General features: G+C 37.8%; 1 protein-coding gene across 3 annotated transcripts in view; it reads left to right on the top strand.

The window, feature by feature from the left end:
* Positions 1–22063, top strand: part of TTC29 (tetratricopeptide repeat domain 29) — a 255369-nt gene that overhangs the window by 104912 nt on the left and 128394 nt on the right. For all 3 annotated transcript variants that reach the window (XM_060147135.1, XM_060147136.1, XM_060147137.1), the window contains exon 9: positions 17461–17552. In XM_060147135.1, the coding sequence (XP_060003118.1) occupies positions 17461–17552 (92 nt within the window). The remainder of the gene's footprint in view (positions 1–17460; positions 17553–22063) is intronic.

The following is a 22063-nucleotide window of genomic DNA, read 5'->3' as shown; positions in this document are numbered from 1 at the left end:
TGTGGGTGTCAGGGAGATTAAATTAGTTAATATGTGTAGTCTTAAGAGTAATCTATGACTTACTTACTCAACAAATAGTTTTGGAGCACCTATTGCCAAATCCTGCTCTAGACACTTGGAATACATCAACAGCAAAACAGACAAAGACCTTTGTCCTCATGGGCTTTCATCCCATTGGAGAAAGATGGACAACGAAGATGAAACATAATGAACAATTGAGTTATGACAGCAGTTGATAGTTTGTTAGACAATCATAAGCGATAGAGAAATAAAGAAAAAAAAATACAAAGGAATGATTCAGGAATGCCAAAGCAAGTGGTGGGTGGGAGGAATTTTAAACAGATGATCAGAGAAGGAAGGCATTGTGGAGAAGTTGACTTTGCCGGAAGACTGAAGCAGATGAAAGAGTTAGTCATGCAGATGAGGGAAGCAGGGGCGATGGTCAAGGTCAGAGCCCCGAGGCAGCAATGTGCCTCAGAGGCTTGGGGCCAGGAAGGCTGGAAAGAAGCAAAAGGAGAGCAAAGTAATAGGAGCCGAAGTTGGAGAGATGAGGGGTGGGATCACGGAAGGCATCCCATTATAATGAGATGTGTTTTTTGTCTGGGTGAAAAGGGGGTCATGCAGGCAGAGGAATAACATAAGAAATACTCCTGCTATCATCAGTTATTATCATTAGGCCATGTGGTGAAAAAAGTAGCAGCTGGTAATAGGCAAAGCTGAAACCAGACCAGCATGAGGTTTTAACATCTAGAACATCGGACACCAGGCAGTGGGTAGCCCTGTAGGTAAGTGGAGAGTACCTTCCGGGAAAGGCACCAGGAGGCAGTAAGCTGTGAGGTCTCCATCAGCACGCCACCCTCAGGGTCACCCTGCAGTAGGCATGTCACAGTGCTCTAGAAGAAAACAAGTAGGATTCGAAGTCCAATAAACCCAGTCCAAATCCTTTCTCCTCCTCCAACTCTAGGACTGTGGGCACCAGAGAGAGTTACTCAGCCTCTCTGTGCTTCGTGTTTCTCGTTTGTGCAATGGGAATGTTAATATTTATCTCAAAGAGCTCTGTGAAGAGTAAATGTACCAAGAATATAAAACACTCTGCATAGGTAGTTTTTGCTCAATTAATGGTAGTGACCACCATTGGCAAGTGACAAGCACCAAGTCACAGGGACTGGGGTTCAGGAATGGGACTTGTGGTGGGAGCACATTGATGGTGGTAAGGTAGGTCTCCAGACTCACAGTAAGTAGGGACCCAACCACGTACCAAGTGCCAAGACAGAGATTCAAGCAAGAAGAATAAGGGATGCAGCTCCAAAGGCTGGATACATGTTGGGGCCTTGGTCTCAAGGCACCCAGCAAGAGCCTGGTCACTTTTTTTTTTAATTTATTTTTGGCTGCATTGGGTCTTCGTTACTGCGCACGGGCTTTCTCTAGCTGCGGTGAGCGGGGGCTACTCTTTGCTTTGGTGCGCGGGCTTCTTATTGCGGTGGCTTCTCTTGTTGCCGAGCACGGGCTCTAGGCACGCGGGCTCGGAAGTTGTGGCACGTGGGCTCAGTAGTTGTGGCTGGCGGGCTCTAGGAGCTCAGGCTTGGTAGTTGTGATGCATGGGCTCCATGCATCATTAGTTGCTCCATGGCATGTGGGATCTTCCCAGACCAGGGCTTGAACCCATGTCCCCTGCATTGGCAGGCGGATTCTTAACCACTGCGCCACCAGGGAAGCCTGAGCCTGGTCACTTTTAACAAAGGTTAAAATCAGAATATAATCTGTGGCAAACTAATGTGATACCAAGCTTCTGCCCTGGTAGACCAGGGGCAGAGATGGTCCCGGAGACTGGGGTAGGTTGAAGTTGCTAACTGGGTGGACCCCCAACAGGGCAGACGGCAGAGCTCAGGGAGCAGAGTAACTAGCACGTTATTACAGAAATTATCTTTTTGGCTCTATTAATTCTCCATTTCTAAGTATTGATAAATAATTTGAAAATGCCAAATATAATGGAAATTTTCTAGTTTAGCCTATAAAGCCTAAAGCTTACTATAGAATGTAAGCAGCAATTTGTTTTAGCATTTTATTTTCAGCTCGTATGTTATTTCAGAGCTGATCAAAGGCATTGGTTGCAAAGTATAAAATAAATCACACTTCTAAATAAACCACTAAAGAGTGTTAAATTGATTTAAGTGATTTTCGGAATATTAATATTTCAAACATCTCTGTCCCAAGCCTCTTTACAACTACCTATAGCAATAATAACTACCATTTCATTCTACCATTCTTCATCTTATAATACTACATAGTAAACTGTGTAAAAAGAACATTGTTTTTTAGCACTGGAATAGAAATGTAGGATTTCAGCTGTTTATTTATGTTTAACTATCTTGAATTTTATTCAGTCAATAAAAGTATACTCGATTAGTGCATTTCTTATACTCTTTGCCCAGGTTGAGGTTCTAGAGTGCCATGTTTGTTTTTCATTATTAAAGAAAACTTTGCCTTCCACTCCCATTCCTTTGCGGTAAATTTGATTTTAAGCAGCATGTATTTCAGAGTTAGTCTCAGTCTTGAGAAATTTTCCAGCCACAAAATTATGCATCTTTGGCTTATCTAAAAATATGGTTTAAATTGCACACATGATTTTCCTAGAATTTTTTTAATATATACGGAAGAAAAACCGGTATCTGCAGTGTTAAATGGAATGTCAATGAATATCCCTCAGTGGGAGGTTTGGACACCAAAGCGTCCCACGCATACACTTTGGTGGTAGAGTCACCTGGGCGGCACAGTGTGACAGCCAGCGATGTGAGCAAAGACACGCCGGTGATGAAAGCAGCCACCAGACGGCTGCATCACGGTGCACGCATTCAAAGGTATTTCTGAACCGCACGGATTTGTACTTACCTGGGTCCCCAGCCTTACCCTGGGCCACCATCCTTTTCTTCTCTGCCTCCAAATGTCTCCCCTTTTTTTCTTTTTGTACTTCAGCAACCTCCCTTTTCCTTTTCAAGTCCCCTGCATCTGCTTGTGTGTCAGTGTGCCCTACTGCCTCTCGGCTTGCTGAGGAATCCTGGCGTCCTCCCTGCCTCTGCTCAGCCCTGTCACCCGCCTGTCACTGCTCCGCGCTCTGTGCCACGCTGGCTTGTTTTGTCAATAACCATTTATTTGTTGCTGGAATAGTAGCAGCCATTACATCTGACCTCCCTGTTTCATCAATTATGGATAGATTATTGGATGTGAACATCTGCAAAAGCTTGCTGTTGAACTCACCTCCTGGCTAGGATTAGATAAAGTACTAAACTGTTGTTTATTGTCAGGCCAAAACTCTACTGGGAAGGCAGGGAATTCCAAGAGAAGCAGAGCCCCATCCGAAGTACCCAAAACCGTTTCATATTGCCAGCATTTCCCCTAAGATTCCAGCGATTTATTATTTACACTTATTAGTCGTCGTTATAACCTACTTGATAAAAGCTCTTGGCAGGCTTCGCATTTCCCGTCATTGTCACATCTGTCAGAATGGAAATGACTCATAAATTGTTTTCTTGTCTCGTCTATCATGGTGAAAGGGTAATAGATGAAGCTTCCTCTGTGTTCAAGCCTTCAGAGGAAGACTTTCCTACCATGTTTTATTTTAAAGAAACATTTTCGCGCAGCCAGTTATGAAAGCATTACATCGTGGACCTAAATTAGGGTTTACCGAGTTTACCAGAATAATGGCCTGTGGTGGAAAGGATATCAAATTGTACAGACACAATATGCTCAAAATGTTTTTCAAGGCTTTTATGGATTTCTGAGAAGGAGGAAACAAAATGAAATTTTATTGAATCCTGCCTTAAATGAGGAAGAAATCTAGTAGGAGGGATTATGAATAGATGATGGCTTTACCGCCAGGGGAAAGACACATCTCCTAGTGGTAATTGGTTCATGCAGAAATATAGAAATTTTCACAGGATTAGTGTTTATTAAAACCTTCTAGATCGTCACTCGCTAGTATAGAACCCTCCTTGATCCTTCCCTGCGGAACCAGAAACCGTTTTGTGCAAAATGGTCCAATGGGAGGAGGTTGCTAAGTGGCCATTTCACGAGAAGCGGAGGAGCTTGGTGTGTCGCCGAGCTAGTGGCTTTTCACTCTCCGTATTAACTTGTTGCTTGTGAAGGCAGAAACTGTAGTTGCTCACCATTCTAGATTAAAAGAGAGAAAAAAACTCTTTTATATTTCTTCCAAAGACAGGAAGAATTACTCCTCAAGATGCCATGACGAATCTAACATAATTTCAACCTCTGATCTGCGTGTACTCACTGAGCATAATGCCACATGGGCTCGTAATGGGGGAAAGCTATTTATTTGGGAATGTGACTGGATGAAACAGGCACACATTTAGATGGGGGGGGGTTCTTACGTCATTTTAAAATGTCATTTAGGCACTTCCCTGGCGGTCCAGTGGTTAGGACTCCACACTTTCACTGCCGTGGCCCTGGAACTAAGATCCCGCAAGGCACGCGGCACCGCCCCTCCCCCAAAAAGTGTCATTTATGTCTTCCTTTAGGAATCTGGCTTGTTTGCTGATACTTGAACTCTCTAGGATGGCTGTTAACTGAAAATGTTCACATACTTTCCAGTTGCCATAGTTTTAAAGTGCCATCTTTTTTCCTTTATTGAGATATAATGCAAAACATTATGTAATATAATTAATAAATAACAAGCTCTAACATACATTATATGTAATAATATTATATAATACTTGATTTATGAGCTTAATTTCCTTTAAGCCAAGTAAATAGTTATATATAATAGTAATTATGTAATACAACAGTTCATTATATCCACATTAATGCTTCTGCAGGTACTTTACCACCAGCACCTTCCAAAAGCTCTACCATATTCGTTCAACAATATTCTATGTTAACGTAAGACTAGGAGCTAGGGGTGCAATGGAGAGCAAAACACATGTGGTTCCTGATCTCGTGGCAGCTACGATCTGATTGGAGAGAGATAAATATTATTAAGCAGATACATGCAGTGCTTTGCTAAGCGGTGGAACAGCACAGAGAAGTGGTCGGTGTGGTGGAGGCCTGGGGAGCGCAGGACAGGCACTGGAGGAGCCAGGCGTGAAATAAGAAAGAGCAATGCAGGCAGAGGGGCGTGGAAGTAGAGAGAACTGAGTTTATTCCTGACAGTGGGAGGTCTATGTGGCTAGAGGGAGGTTCCCAGAGTCCTGCCCATTCCAGCAAGCCATAATTGTTGCCGTTTCTGCATGGACAAAGTGACCATACATGTTTGGTCAGATTAGATTTGACTGGCGCTTCATTTGATCCCGTTTGCCATCACCATCTTTAGTCTCCATAAGTAACAGAGAACTGAAATTACTGATAATGTTATCATAGGTGTAATAGAGTCGCTCGTCACACTCACTTTTCATCCTCCCATAAACATAATCAAGTGGAATTGGAGACTTCCTTAGTTTAAAAAAATATGCAAACTTTTCCCCCCAAATCTTTTCTGACAATGAGATCTCTAATCATTTTATATAACCTGTGTCTCTCGCCATAGAAGGAATCCACCCGTATTGTCTTTCACTGACAAACATGGAAGGAGAAAAGGCTTGAAGTTACGTCCTTGCCACTTTAGCTCTAGAGAACCCTTTTATTTCTCCCTTGAAGAAATATTTATATTTTGTTAGAAGGCCCTATTTTTTTTTCTTGGCAAATACTGAGGATTTTTGAATAAGAAGTTTAATTGAAATAATATTTTTTAAGACGCTAAACTAATTTTTAAAATCTGTCCCCCAAGTTTTGTTGCCTCATAACTCTCAATCCAGAGAATCAATTACGTGCATTGCATCAGTGGATACAATAGAGAATAAAGTTAATGTTCAATTTGGAATTTCAAGTTCAAATGGGGTTTTTTGGTTTGATTTTAGGGGCTTTTATTTTGTTTTTTGGTTCAGAGCAAGGCAATATCTACCAAGTTAGGTTTTCGTGAAAAAAAAAAAAAAAAGATTTCTGTATCCTAAATCTTCCTTTTTGTATCAAGGATGAAACTTGGGATTCAAGGCAGAATAAAAGGGTCCTCTAGAGCTAAAACTTCTCCGTTTTTTTCTTTGGGTGCAAGAAAGAGATTCATTCAGATTACCTCAGGCAAGGGGATTGATTGCAAAGATTCCTGTGGCCATGAGGGAGATCATGGCCCATGAGTACCCAGGATGAGCAGACAGTTGGGCTTCATAAACTGAAAGACTCCTGGGAACTGGAGGAGCCCTGGGAGAAGAGGGGCTGAGTTTCCCTATTATCTCCTCAGCAGTAGCCGTCAGTCTGACCCACTCTGTTGACATAACTTGATCACGCTCTTGGTGGTCTTTGAGCACCTTCTCTCTTTTGCCATTACCAACTGCTCAATGGGTCTGGATTTCCTAAGAGAACGTGATTGAACTAACTAATCACTCTACTCTTCCACTGAATATTTTCATGTCAGATCACTGCACAGATGACTGAACTGCCTTTGAGCACCGGCCTTCTAACAAAATATAAAGCAAAACCTCCTATGGATTTCCCTTGCAGGAGATTAAGGGCAGGGAAATTTTCTTTTCAAGGACCTATAACTATAACTCACACCATGATTGGGCTGCACAGGATAAAAGTTTGCATGCTTTCTGATTCAAAGTATAGAAAATAGTTGAGAATTAGAATAGAAATTCTTCATGAATATGTCCCTTGTTAACATAGTATACAAGTATAATGACCAATTTAGAAAATGGCAGTATTGAGCAATATGTTCCAATTTACTACTGAGGAAACTTTGTTTTTAACTGTAAGTGGAATTCTATTTCATTGTTTTGGGGTTTGAGAGGCATCTCTATATTGAATGTGTAGAGAGAGAGTTTCTGCTGAAAGAAAATTCTTGGAAGTTTTTGAGATATATTTCTATCCTTATAGCTTTTGAAAATACAATGTAAACTCCTACTGTGTGAGAGATTAACTAGCAATTCTAATTTTATGAATTTAAGGATAACCTTGAATTTTCATCACATTTTTAAATATTTCAGGCTGTAAAAAAATTGCTGTTCTTGAAGAGCACTGATCATTGCATTTGTAACAATTGGTATTTAATATGAACCAAAAGCTTTGTAGATTTAGCTCTCCTTGTTATCACCTATTGCATGGTAGGGACATTTTTTTAAAGCAGTTCATTAAGAATATGCAAGCTTTTTCAAATGAGGGGGAAGGCTGAAAATAAAATTTCAACTGAATGAAATGACTCATCATTTTGTTTCTCGTGTTTTAAAAAGTATTTTTAAACATAAAATAAATTCATCAGGGATTTTTAAAGCCAAAGATAAACGATTGAAAATAATTAGGGCATATCTTCAATTAGTAAATATAGCCATGTAGAGTCTAAAATCAAAATCATATTTTTGGAAGGGAGAATTCTAGATCATTTGGTCCTGCCCCTTTATCTTTCAGTCTTCGAAACTGAAGCTCAAGTTAACAAAGTGACCTGTCCGAGGTCACACCCTGAGCTCATGGCAAAAGAGAAGTGAGAGCTCATATCTTTTAACACTCAGTTCTTTTCTGCTCTGGACTATTCAGCCCTCACTTTATGTGTCAGGTGATGTAAACAGTCCAAATGATGAGTAATGCATTTCAGGGAGAAAGAGTACACTGTCCAAATGATCAGTGTAAATAGCAAGGCAAGACTACTCCTAACTTAAGGATATAGTTTCAGCAGAATGCAAAATATATAACTACTTTCATGTGTTATTGTTTGCAGAGCTGCACACTTCACTGTCCTCAGTGTTCATTCAATATAACATATTTGTAGCAAAAGATTACTGTATTTATCGCATGTCAGATACTATGCCTTCACAGAAAGTGTATAAGAGCCTTTAAGTGATGGGAAACCAGTTCTGTTTACCTCTGTTGTTATCATCTTCTCCCATTGCCTATTCCTGGCTCTAGTAAAATGCTCTGAATGCTGTTGCTACCCAGTCTGGTCCTCAGCCTGTTACTGCAGGGCTTGTCAGAAATCATTAGCCACTGATTTCTTTGACTAATGTTGCAGTTGATTGTCTGAATCATGTTCAGACGCTGTAAATGAGGCAGAAACATCCTTTCTGCTCACCAACTGTGAAATGGCTAAAGGGGGTTAGATTGCCAGAAATCAGAATAAATGTATTTCCGATAAGATTTGACAATGATTTCAAGCTCAAGATGGCAAACTTGATTTTTTTATTTCTATATTTCTTATTTCACAAGAATAAATCTGTATCATTGCCTTTTCCTCCTCAAAGTAATGCACTGTATTGAGCTCAGTGCTGAACCTTTGTTATGAAATGGCACAATTTGGGGTTTGTGCAGGGATTGTATAACAAAGTGTTAGCTCTGCTGCCTTTTTATGGTGGGCAAGGAAGAAAGAGATAAAAAACGTACCCTAGGCAATGGACTCATAACTTATTTACAGATAAGTCCGATGGGTGCCCCTTATGGTTTTATAGATGTATTTTGGTCCAGGTGGCTTTATTTAAACTCTTCTAGGACTCTTAGACTTGTAGACAAAATTAGAAATTAAACGTTCAAATGTAGTACAGCTTCTGGGGTTTCATTCTCACATGTTTCAGAGCATCCTGGATGCCTCTATAAGTTTGGATGCTTTGAGGAGGAAAAACAGCTTTCTTTCAGTATTGGAAGAGCCGTCACATGGAGGAAGGATGCGCTCATCTTGTCCCACAAAACACAACCTTGGCTAGCAGGCAGAGTTGCAGATTTTGCTTCCACTTAACCAATAGATTTTTCACATAACTCTCCAATGATTGAGTAGTCTCACAAGAGGATAGTTTCCCATCAGGAAAATTGTTCAAGAAAAGGCTTCGTGAGGATTTCTCAACAGCAACACTATTCACATTTGGAGCTGGATCATTCTTTTTTATGGGGGTGGGTATTGTGTGAATTGTAGGCTATTGGGCAGCATCCCTGGCTTCTCCCAATGACGACAACCTAAAATGTCTCCAGACATTCCCAGGAGGCAAAATCGCCCCCATGTGAGAACCAATAGGTTAGATGGTTAGATAAGCACTCGGGGAAACTAAGCACTTGCTTCCTTCAAATCCTTGGTAAGTACTTTTTTTTTTTTTGTTAAGTACTTTTAAATTCCTCATCTTAGTGGAAACTTATAACATCATCTCAAGGTAGACTTTACTAATTTTCATTTTACACCCGAGGAAATAAACTCACAGGCATTAAATCACTTGACATATGTCACTCAGCTCTGTAGTGAACCTGCCTGAATTGAAAGCCTATGATATTTGGAGAAACTTTGAACACCCAGAGGGAGATTTGATTAATTTTCCCATAGGCCCTTCCAAAGCCTGGTCTATGCCCTCAGAGTAGGGGTCCCTACTGATTTCAAGTATTAAATTAACTAAGGAAGAGAGCAGTGGGGGGAGGGTAGTAAGTGGGGAAAGGAATTTACATAGAAAAAAATACGAAAAATATGAAATAAAAGTAGAATTGGAGTTTACAGAAAATTTTCAAAAACTACAAAATGTCCATCTCAAGTAGGCTAGATGCTGTAACTTATTTTATATGATATTTTCCATGGGTTATTTTCCTACAGAAACAATGGCAGTTCGGGTCACCAGCCAGAGCACAGAGACCCATTTAAACTTCATGTCACTGATCCGTATTAGTTTGAGTTGTTCGTGCTCTGTGCTATGCCTGAAGGAGAAATAAAAGTATTTCCTCTCCTTTTCCTAGGCATGAGAATAACTCTGCATAAAATTTGGAAAACTTGGAATGTTGGGAAACAAGGCAGCCAACTGCACCATCTTACATGTGGCATTTTTCACCAAACACGTTGAGCTGCCTAGAAAGCAGAAAAGACAAAAACTATGAATAAAAATGTCCTGCAAAAGACTGCTTTTATGTACATGTAGAATAAAGGATGAAAGTGAAGGACCTGCCTTACCTTCAAAACAATAGTCAAATTCTTTCTTTGTCATCAGAAAGATAAATTGCAGCTTGAAAGTTTGTCACTTCATACCATCAGTTAAAACTGTGATTAGTTAGTGGATGTTACTAGAAAAAACATTCTATGCAGGAACCTTAAAGCAAACTTTTCTATTGGTCATCGTTGCTACTATGTACCTGGGAAAGCTTTTTTTCCTCATTGTATCACCCATTCCTGTCTCCAGTCCTTGGCGTAAGCTCCTCTCAGTAGGGACCCAATTCTATCATTCCTTTAAAATGCAGATTGTTTCCCTTTCTATAGGAAGCCTTTCCTCATTGTATTTTCTTCATTGCTCTTATTACTATTTGAGATTTATTCATTTATTTATTTAATTACAAATTATCTCCCCATCACCTAAATACAACGTAGACTGCATGGGGGCCAGGGATTTGCTGCTATATCATTAGCACCTAGAACAAAGCTTGGCCCATAGAAAACACTCAGTATTTGTTGAATGAGTTAAAAAAAATTTTAGCTCTTTATGCAGGCTTATAGCACTATATAGTTTCTGCGTCTGTATGTCTTATTGCCTTAGATAGTAAGGTCTTTAAGAGTAGGGATATATCTCTATCCGGAAAAGATGAAAACTCTAATTCAAAAAGATACATGTACCTCAATGTTCATAGCAGCACTATTTACAATAGCCAAGACATGGAAGCAACCTAAATGTCCACTGACAGATGAATGGATAATGAAGATGTGGTATATATACAATGGAATACTACTCAGCCATAAAAATTATGTGTGTGTGTGTGTGTGTATATACACACACACACACACATAATTTTATCCCGCAGTCACATCTAATGATGGAATGGAATGTACTGGAAGAGTTCTTTGCATGATACATTGGTTCTGAAGGCTAAGCATTATGAAAAAAGTGGTAACAAGAGGGAATGGAAATAGCATGTAGTTATTGTTTCAGGGAACGGTGACTTACAAATGCCTGATTTTCACGTCTGCTGCTTCACATTTCCCTCCTCCCTGTTTTCATCTCTTCCACACCACCGTGATAAGGAACATTGTGGAAAAGCATGTGGAGCGTCTAGAAAATCTGAAGGCACAGAAGTAGACCCCAAAGGAGGTTATAAAAATCAGTACCTGCTTAAGGGATCATATCATAAGGTGGAATTTCAAGACAAGGCTGGCCTTTTTTTTAATAACCTTTGCCCCAATTTATCCTGCCAGACACTATCTGAATTGTTTCATTTCCCTTTGTTAGACTGCAAAACACTCCTCCCAGAAGAAATAATTGGGACCTACAAAGCATCCTCTTTTTATTTTTTTTTATTTTTTATTTTTAGCATCCTCTTTTTAAAACAACAACTTCTTCTGGGAGGATTAATGATTTTTGAGTCATTCATACCAAAGTATAAATTTGTTTAATCAACTACTATTCTTCTGTCACTTAACTGAGGAAATTTCCCTGAGGAGATACAAACACACAAGGTAGGGGAGGTGTACCAAAAGGGAAGAGGTCAGATGCCAAGTTATTTCAGAATTTTTCCCAAGGCAGACCTTTCTTTAACCCAAGGCAGACCTTTCTTTAACCTAAGGAAAAGAGAAAAAAATTTTTTCCATCTATCTCTCTTCTAAGCAGCAAACATATTAAAAATTAATTGAGAAAGGGTAGTATGAGAGATCATTGTAGTGATAGAACTTTTCTATATCTTGACTGTGGTGGTGGTTACGTGAATATATACATGTGATGAAATGGCATAAAATTAACATGCCATATGTGCATGCGTGGGTGCACACACACAAACACACACACGGACACGAGTGTGTGTAAAACTGGTGAAAAAAGGTGGGTGGATTGTGAATTCCCTGGTTGTGATATACTATAGCTGTGCAAGATTTAACCACTGGGAAAAGCTGAAGGATATATGAGCATGCTCTGTATTGTTTCTTACAATTGCATATGAATCTACAATTATCTTAAAATTAAAAAAAGGTTTAAAACAAATGAAGGGGACAGTGTTTTCTTATAATGGCTGGCTGGGCAGAGGGGTAGGGAGAGAATTCCATCTAATTTGGGAAAATTAGGCCAGGAGTGATCATCATCATAGTAGTTTAAAGTAAGTTTCAGTTTTGAAAGCAAATATGAGGGCCATGATTTCTGGAATTTCTTCTGTTTTAATGTCTAAAATAAAGGGACTCTAAGAGAGGAACTGCAGTGGAGTAAGGAATGGGAAAATAGTGGAAGACAAGAAGGGGCATCAATATCAGATAGTTCATTTTCTTTTGTTCCAAGGTGCCCTGATCATTGGAAATCCTAAAGATGTAGAAGAAAGAAAACAACCGGGTGTCTGATATTATTAGACATAGTAATGCGTTCTTATGTTTCCTGCCTTAAAGGTGCTCAGGCACAGAATTTATTCTTATAATCTTCCGGGGGGACCAGGCTCCTTTTCTATTCTCTTTCTCAATCTCTCTAGATATAGATATAGATATAGTCTAATATTCGTGTATATCTATCTATGTAAACACAACATATATATATAAATATATATATATATACACCACTCACTTACTTGACCAATGACAATCTTGACTTAAATCCAATGTTTCCTTGAAGGCTATTGCAGCAAAATGAATTAATGATCCTTAAAATTTGATTTTACAGCAAACAGTTCTTCAAAGAACTTGTAGCATATTGCCAGCATTATTCTTTTGCACACTCATTTTTTATGTTAAGTGTTCTACTGGTTTCACTTTTAGGTAACCAATAGAAATTATCTCATTTTAAGAACCTGGATTTTATTTGAAAATATCTTTTCAAGTTAATCAGTTTTATTTCAGTGGGAAGATAAAGTCCATTGCCTTTAAAACTTCTAGTACAATAGCTTTCAAAACTTCATCTCCATTATTCAGGGAAATCATTGGAGCAATGTGATTGAGTGGCCACAAAGCACTCAATTTTTATTAGGTACATGAACTGACTTTTCCAACTTTGGTAATCTTGTAATCATGCTCATTGAAATTGACATAGTAGCACGCTTAAGCAGTGTTTTCCTTGGTCTTTTGACAAAGATTGATTAAGTTCATTGTCCATAAAATTTAAGGATATATAATGAATTTTGAACTCATCAAAATATTTTTCACCTGAGATTCTTTTTTTCTCTCCTCTTATCTCTGATTTGCAATGACAGAATTTAACCTTCCACACCCTGGATTTGTTTCCAACATATTGCATGCCACAGGGGTATTCAGTCAAGTACAGTGGATCCCTCAGATTTCCACACTGTATTTTCTCACTTGAAGTAATCTTTGTAAAGAAGATTCCTATTTGTCTGATGATTCAAGTTGATCAATATTTATTAATTTGTAAATTATACCTTAATTAAAAAGCAGGTAACATAATTTACCGTAAGGTCAATATAAAACATCTTTATTTTCTACACAATTTGGGTTTTTTGAGATATTTAATATTCATGCTTTTTAAAATTGAAGTATAGTTGACTTACAATATTTTGTTAGTTTCAGGTATATAGCAAAGTGATTCAGTTATATATATTTTTTCAGATTGTTTTCCATTATAGGTTACTACACCTATCTATTTTATATATAGTAAGTGTGTATCTGTTAATCCCATACTCCTAATTTATCCCTCCCTTTCCTCTTTGGTAACTATAAGTTTGTTTTCTGTGTCTGTGTGTCTGTTTCTATTTTGTATATAGATTCTTTTGTATTATTTTTTAGATTTCACATATAAGTGATATCACATAATATTTCTCTTTGTTTGACTTATTTCACTTAGTTTGATAATCTCTAGGTCCACCCATGTTGCTACAAATGGCATTATTTCATTCTTTTTATGGCTGAGTAACATTCCATTGTATATGTGTACCACATCTTCTTTATCCACTCATCTGTTGATGGACATTTAGGTTGCTTCCATATCTTGGCTATTGTAAATAGTGCTGCTATGCACATTGGGGTGCATGTATCTTTTTGAATTAGAGTTTTTTTTTCTTTTCTGGATATATGCCCAGGAGTGGGATTGCTGGATCATATGGCAACTCTGTTTTTAGTTTTTTGTTTTTTATTGGGGGACGGTTGCTTTACAATGTAGTGTTAGTTTCTGCTGTACAGCAAAGTGAATCAGCTATATGTATACATATATCCCCTCTTTTTTGGATTTACAAAAAAAGAATCAATTTACATTCCCACCAACAGTTATTTTCTACACAATTTGTAATCTCGTTATTTTTCCACTTACTTTTTTTCCTTTTTCTTTTAACACTATCCTTCCTACTTCCCTTAGGTTGGACTACACAATTCACCAATCTGCTGAGTCTCGTCTTGTGTTCCCCTTATGATTTTACCTGAGTCGGCTCTCTCCAGTCAGAGCTCACATTCCTGAGGAGCAGAGGCCCTGTCTTTGATTTAGATGAGCTCCCCTGTAGCACTTTCAAGGTTCTCAGTACTGACTTCATGAACAGTAGTCCCCCCTTACCTGTGCTTTCACTTTCCGAAGTTTCAGTTACCCACGGTCAACCGAGGTCTGAAAATATTAAATGGAAATTTCCAGAAATAAACCATTCATAGGTTTTAAATTGTACAGTGTTCTAAGTAGCATGATGAAATCTTGTGGCTTCCATCCTGATCCATCCCGGACGTGAATCATCCCCTTGTCCAGCATATCCCGACCATTAGTCACTTAGTAGCCATCAAGGTTACTGGGTTATTGTTGAGATATCATAGTGCTTGTGTTCAGATAACCCTTATTTTACTTAATAACGGTCCGAAAGTGCAAGGCGAGTGATGCTGGCAATTTGGATATGCCAAAGAAGAGCCCAGAGTGCTTCCTTTAAGTAAAAAGGTGAAAGTTCTCAACTTAGGAAGGAAAGAAAAACAATTGTATGCTGAGTTTGCTAAAATCTATAGTAAGAACGAATCTTCTATCTGTGAAACTGTGAAGAAGGAAAAAGAAATTCATGCTAGTTTTGCTGTCACACCTCAAACAGCAAGTTATAGCCACAGTGTGTGATAAGTGCTTAGTTAAGATGCAAAATACATTAAATTTGTAAGATATTTTGAGAAAGAGTGACCACATTTACATAACTTTTATTACAGTATATTGTTATGATTGTTCTATGTTATTGTAAGTTATAGTTGTTAACCTCTTACTGTGACTAATTTATAAATTAAACTTTATCATAGGTATGTATGTACAGGAGAAAGCATAGTATATGTCCAAGATTTCAGGCATCCACTGGTGGTCTGGGAATGTAGCCCCCGTGGATATGGGGGGGGGGTCCAGTGTAATTGATTATTTCCCTATTGGGCCAGTAGTGAACTATGTTCTTCCCACTGCCTATATATTTCCTGTTTTTAGGTAAAGCATGTAAGCTGAGAGAGGCACTCTCTCAAGTCACAAATAAAATGTGTCACCTTTACTCTGAGGAGGGAACTCTCCAGGAGCTCTTCACTGATGGCTGGTTAACAGAGTCCCAGAAACTTCTCATCCCAGGTTCAAATAGAACTCTGTATCATCTCACAGCAGCCTCATAACAACTCTCAGAGGGAGGTTTTCTTTTTTGCTTCGAGGAAAGCTTCTCAGGGAGATTTCTTGGGCCAGGTGTGTTGGGTGTGGTAGAATTAGGTCTTGAATCCAAGTCTTCTGACTCTAAGTTGGGTGTTCATTTCAGGAAACCCCATCAGGTTCCATGAGGAAGCTTCTATAGAATCAAGTCCAAGGCCAAAACCAGAAGCCCAGGCTGAGCTGGTATTTGCTCCTTGATTCTATAGAAGCTTCCTCATGGAAACTACCCTCCTAACCATGGTCCAAGGAGTCACAGCCCTAAGATAATGTTGGGTACTTCTGGATGCTACTGTACTGCTTCCGGGTTCATGGTGGCCAGGAGTGTGGGAGAGTGGTGCAGAGTAAGCACAGCAGAAGCCCTGGAGAAATCTGTTTTCAGCTAATTCACACAGCTGCATCAGTGCAAACCTCTGTACCACTAGACTATAAATGCCTCGAAGGTTTGCAAGCATACTCTCTTCTCTTTAAGATTTCCTAGGGTTTAACACAACATTGGCACACAGTAACAATATTTACCGAAAAATGAACTATTTTTGACACAAAATATATAATATTCAATCTTTAAGTTTCTAGAATGCCATATAAAACATATATGAACCAAAAGAGACACTTGACAGTCTCTTCCTAAATATTTTGATATTTGGATTTAATAAGGTCTCTTACAAATTCACAAAATTCAGAGGTTCTGCCCCTTAATGCAGAAAGCTCAATGTCAAGTCATATCGGACTTAATCTGGGTGAATCAGTTTTGCACAACAGTGAAAAGAATAGTCTCAGGTTTATACAAGGCTTATTAAGAGACTTAAAAAGAAGAACCAACATGATGAACTTTGCAGGTTTAACAGGAATTAAAATACTGGGTCAATATGTATCAGTACGTTTTAATACCAGTATTATTTCAAGTCACTTGTAAACCACACACACACACAGACACACATACACACACAAATTAGGAGGTATCACATGGCCTCACTGAAGTTATTTCCCAAATATTAACTTTAAGAAAGTAAAGGTGAATATCAACACCGCCTTTCATACACAAACTTTCTAAGATGCCTAATTCAGGCCGGATGTACATCCTCCCTCATGCTGACTCTCCCACTCAACGCCATCAAATGACTTTTGCTAATTTCTTCTTAGAAAATGAGCAAAAAGGATTTCCATAGAGGTCTTTGGAGATTTCCTGTGTCTTCATGTGTGTAATAGGTTGGTTCAAGTAACAATGAAGGAGGAAGAGGAAAAGGGGATTTTATTTTACATATTTTCCTTCTTCTGGCCTTTGAAAGGGAAAAAGAATAAAAAGGAAAATTATACCATGCAGATGATGTCAGTGTTAAGATCATACGTCTGGCTGTGGCAGCCGTAATCTTTTGATTATTGAAGAGATTGTTGGTAATGAAGTACATTTGTAAGAAATATTTTTAGTGTATACTGAATATGTGTACAAACTGTGAGATATGCCTCTAATAAAATGATAGATTTAGAAATTGCCTGGCACATAAATTCATGCTTTTCAAACAGCTATTTATAGAAGGAAAAGTGATATTTAAGCTACCCTAGTAGACTATTATAATCTGCCTTATATTACCTAAGATAGTGGTCCCATATTTGAAAATAATGTTGTAAACCATCCAATTATTTACTCACCCCTAAGTTATATCAATTGGAAGATTTTGGATTGTTCAGGAAAAGAATTACTTTTACAAAAGTAAGACTTCACTGTCATGGCTCAAAGAGATCACTGCAAAACAAGTTGTACTATAGATAAAAATAAACCAAACCAACATGAATTTTTAATAAACAAAAAAATATTTTATGGTGATGTGAAAAACAACTATTAATTTGAATCTTTTCTGTTATGAAATGAAACATCAGTGAATCTGGTCATGTTATATGTTTAATAAGGATTCCTCTTCCCCCATAGGTCCTTAACACTTATGCTAAAATCTCTACAGACCTGGATGATGATCTCAGCCTGGGGAGAGCCTATGAAGCAACAGCCAAGGTCCTGCAGAGGTAAGTTAGCACATCCTTGTCTTGCTGTCACTGTGAATTCACTCAACTGTGAAAGACAAATTGTTTGAGGTCTGTCGCTTTCCATTACTGCCTGCTTAAATTTTAAGCAGTGCCCTTCTTAAGTGACCCTTTCATTGTAAGTTATTTTAAACCAATGTGGTATTTTTAAATATACACCTAAACTCTTCTTTGTCTTTTCCTCCTTCATGTTATTTTATTTTTGATATTCTGGAAGTTTAGTGATGACCTTGATTGAATGAGAGGGAAAAATCAGGTCACATCTCACAGGTTAAAAAGGCAGAGAGCACAGAGATACACAGTACGCTTCAGTAACTGTGGTTCACCGTAACCTTTCCAGATCTCTTCTTTGAGGCAAGTTTCCATTTTGTGCTTCAATCGTCCTTCTTCCATTAAGACATCTCTCCTTTGAGCATGTCTGGATAAACAATTGGGTGCAAAACCAATATTCCCAATATTTCCTTTAAAACAGAAAATTGAACAAAAGTATATATGAACAATTTGTGATACAAATTTTTCCATGGAAAATATATGATATAGCCTTCACTTATTGTATTGTGATTGCTGTATACTCCATTTAATCACAGCATTATATTTAAGCCAAGATAGAGTAAGAATAAAAAAAGTTATCAAAGTTATGGCCTTGGTTTTTGGTATGTTACCTTATATCCAAGATATAGCTGTTAAATAATTTTGTAGTAGTAGTAGTAGCAATAATAATAATAATAAACGTGGATTGTGTCAAATTCTAATCTTCCCATTTGTATTTCAGTTGCAAACACATACAAAGTGGTGTTTTAAAAGGCAAAATTGTTATTCCAAAGGCATTTGAAATGTGTAATGCCTTGAAAGTGGATCTTCATTATGTAATTACAATTCCAATATAATAATCATTACATATTAAATAAATGATTAATTAAAGATCAAAACACCAACACCAATCAAATGTATAAGGTGCCCGACAAAATAAATACAATGCACTGCAGTCATCACTGGATGAACAGTAAGGGACAGACATAGATATAAGGAGAGTATAGACATTTACTCAAGGAAGGCAGGGCCAGCCATGAGTGAAGCAAGCAACCTGTGAGTGTTGTGGTCCCTCCACATAAAGACTGATAACCATCCTGTGCATGATGAACCCAGCTATCCCTTAAACTTTTATTTTCCAAATAATCACCGGAAAGAAGCAGATGTTTGAACACGAAAAAGAGATGTATAAGGATTCAATGTAATGTCTGTTTGGAACACACCAACTCTGTGCCCTTTTATCCAGCTCATTTTGATTATTTAATTATTTGATTCTGCTGTTAACACTGCCCAGAATCAGTAGAAAATGATTGATTTGTCTTGCTTTATAGTAGCAGACCTGGCCTAAGCCTAAACAGTTAAATAAATGCATCCCTCAACATGTTTATAAAATAATTTCTACAAAATAACATTGTGTTCCAACCTAGATAGAGAGAGAAAACTTCAGGGAAAAATGTTTTCTTTCATAAACCTGTACTGAGCACTTACTATGTCACACGACAAGTGTTGGATTTCCCCTTCAGTTACTGATAGTCTTTATAATTATTTTTGAAACTTCTGGAGACCTGAGGTTATCTTAAAATACTTCTCACCTGTTAAACCGGGGTCTCATCTGGAATATTTTAGTTTCCACTCCAGGATTTGAATTCCTGCTCTATACTGTGAAAGCTAAGGGGAAGGGTTGAATAAGTATCTTGGCAACAACAACAACAGATAATCAAATGTTTTAATTTGGTTGCTTAAGTATTATTTTAGGTTGAGGTATGGAAAAGGATCCATATATATATATATATATATATATATTTTGAAGTGTAGTTAATTTACAATGTTGTGTTATTTTCTGGTGTACAGCAAAGTGATTCAGTTATATATATACACATATATATATATATATTCTTTTTCATAGTCTTTCCCTTTATGGTTTATTATAGGATATTGAACGTAGTTCCCTGTGATGTATAGTAGGACCTTGTTGTTTATCTATTTTATATATAGTGGTTTGTATCTGCTAATCCAAAACTCCTAATTTATCCCTCCTTCCCCTTCCCCTTTGGTAATCATAAGTTTGTTTTCTATGTCTATGAGTCTGTTTCTGTTTTGTAAATAAGTCCATGTGTATCGTATTTTAAATTCCATATATAAGTGTTATCATATGATATGTCTTTCTCTGTCTGACTTACTTCACCTAGTATGGTAATCTCTAGGTCCATCCATGTTGCTGCAAACAGCATTATTTCATTCTTTTTTATGGCTGAGTAGTAGTCCATTGTGTATATGTACCACATTTTCTTTATCCATTCATCTGTTGATAGACACTTAGGTTGCTTCCATGTGTTGGTTATTGTAAATACTGCTGCTATGAACATTGGGGTGTGTGAATCTTTTCAAATTAGTGTTTTTGTATTTTTCCGATATATAACCAGGAGCGGAATTGCTGGGTCATATGGTAGTTCTATTTTTAGTTTTTTGAGAAACTTCCGTACTATTTTCCACAGTGGCTGCACCAATTTACATCCCCGCCAACAGTGTAGGAGGATTCCCTTTTCTCCACACCCTCTCCAGCATTTATTATTTGTAGACTTTTTAATGATGGCCATTCTGACCAGTGTGAGATGCTTGTATTTTTGATTTGAGTTTCTCTAATAATTAGCAAAGTTGAGCATCGTTTCATGAGCCTATTGGCCATCTGTATGTCTTCTTTGGAGAAATGTCTGTTTAGGTCTTCTGTCCATTTTTTGACTGGGTTGGGTTTTTTTGATGTTGAGTTGTATGAGCTGTTTTATATTTAGGAAATTAAGCCCTTATTGGTCACATCATTTGTGAATATTTTCTTGCAGTCCATAGGTTGTCTTCATTTTGTTTATGGCTTCATTCACTGTGCAAAAGCTTATAAGTTTAATTCGGTACCATGTGTTTAGTTTTACTTTTATTTCTTTTGTCTTGGGAGGCTGATCTAAGATAACATTTCTAGAATTCATGTCAGAGAATGTTTTACCTATGTTCTTTTCTAGGAGTTTTTTGGTGTCATGTCTTATATTTAAGTCTTTAAGCCATTTTGAGTTTATTTTTGTGTATTGTGTGAGGGTGTGTTCTAACTTCAGTAATTTAAATGTGGCTGTCCAACTTTCCCAACATCACTTGCTGAGGAGACTGTCTTTTCTCCATGTACATTCTTGCCTTCTATGTGAAAGATTAATTGACTGTCGGTGTGTGGTTTATTTCTGGGCTGTCTATTCTGTTCCATTGATCCATATGTCTGTTTTTGTGCCGATACCACACTGTTTCGATTACTGTAGCTTTGTAGTATTGTCTGAAGTCTGGGAAGGTTATGCCTCCTGCTTTGTTCTTTTACTTCAGGATTGCTTTGGCAATTCTGGGTCTTTTATGGTTCCACATAAATTTTAAGATTATTTGTTCTAGGTTTGTGAAAAATGTCATGGGTAATTTGATAGGGATCACATTAAATCTGTAGATTGCTTTGGGTAGTATGGCCATTTTAATGATATTAATTCTTCCAATCTAAGAGCATGGGCTACCTTTCCATTTCTTCCTTATCATTTTCACTTTACTTTATCAATCTTTTATAGTTCTCAGAATATAAGTCTTTTAACTCCTTGGATAGGTTTATTCCTAAGTATTTTATTTTATTAACATTTTTATTGGAGTATAGTTTATTTACAATGTTGTATTAATTTCTGCTGTATAACAAAGTAAATCAGCTATATGTATACATATATCCCCATACCCCCTCCCTCTTGTTAATCCCTCCCACCCTCCCTATCCCACCCCTCTAAGTCTTAACAAAGTGCGGAGCTGATCTCCCTGTGCTATGCAGCTGCTACCCACTAGCTATCTATTTTACATTTGGTAGTGTATATTGTCAATGCTACTCTGTCACTTCGTCCCAGCTTACCCTTCCCCCTCCCCGTGTCCTCAAGTCCATTTTCTGTGTCTGCGTCTTTATCCTTGTCCTGCCCCTTGGTTCATCAAAACCATTTTTTTTTTAGATTCCATATATATGTGTTAGCATAGGATATTTGTTTTGTTTCATTGTTTTTGTTTTTGTTTTTTTGCTAGTATGATAAGCTTTATATTTTTTTAACATCTTTATTGGAGTATAATTGCTTAACAATGGTGTATTAGTTTCTGCTTTATAACAAAGTGAATCAACTATACATATACATATATCCCCATATCTCCTCCCTCTTGTGTCACCCTCCCACCCTCCCTAAACCATCCCTCTAGGTGGTCACAAAGCACTGAGCTGATCTCCCTGTGCTATGTGGCTGCTTCCCACTAGCTATCTATTCTACATTTGGTAGTGTATATATGTCCACGCCACTCTCTCACTTCATCCCAGCTTACACTTCCCCCTTCCCGCGTGCTCAAGTCCATTCTCTACCTCTGCGATTTTATTCCTATCCTGCCCCTAGGTGCATCAGAACCATTTTTTTTTTTTAGAT

This window comes from Lagenorhynchus albirostris, chromosome 4 (assembly GCF_949774975.1).
Source record: "Lagenorhynchus albirostris chromosome 4, mLagAlb1.1, whole genome shotgun sequence".
Lineage (NCBI taxonomy): Eukaryota > Metazoa > Chordata > Mammalia > Artiodactyla > Delphinidae > Lagenorhynchus > Lagenorhynchus albirostris.
Note: the sequence above shows the minus strand (reverse complement) of the source record. Positions and strands in the feature narration are given on the sequence as shown.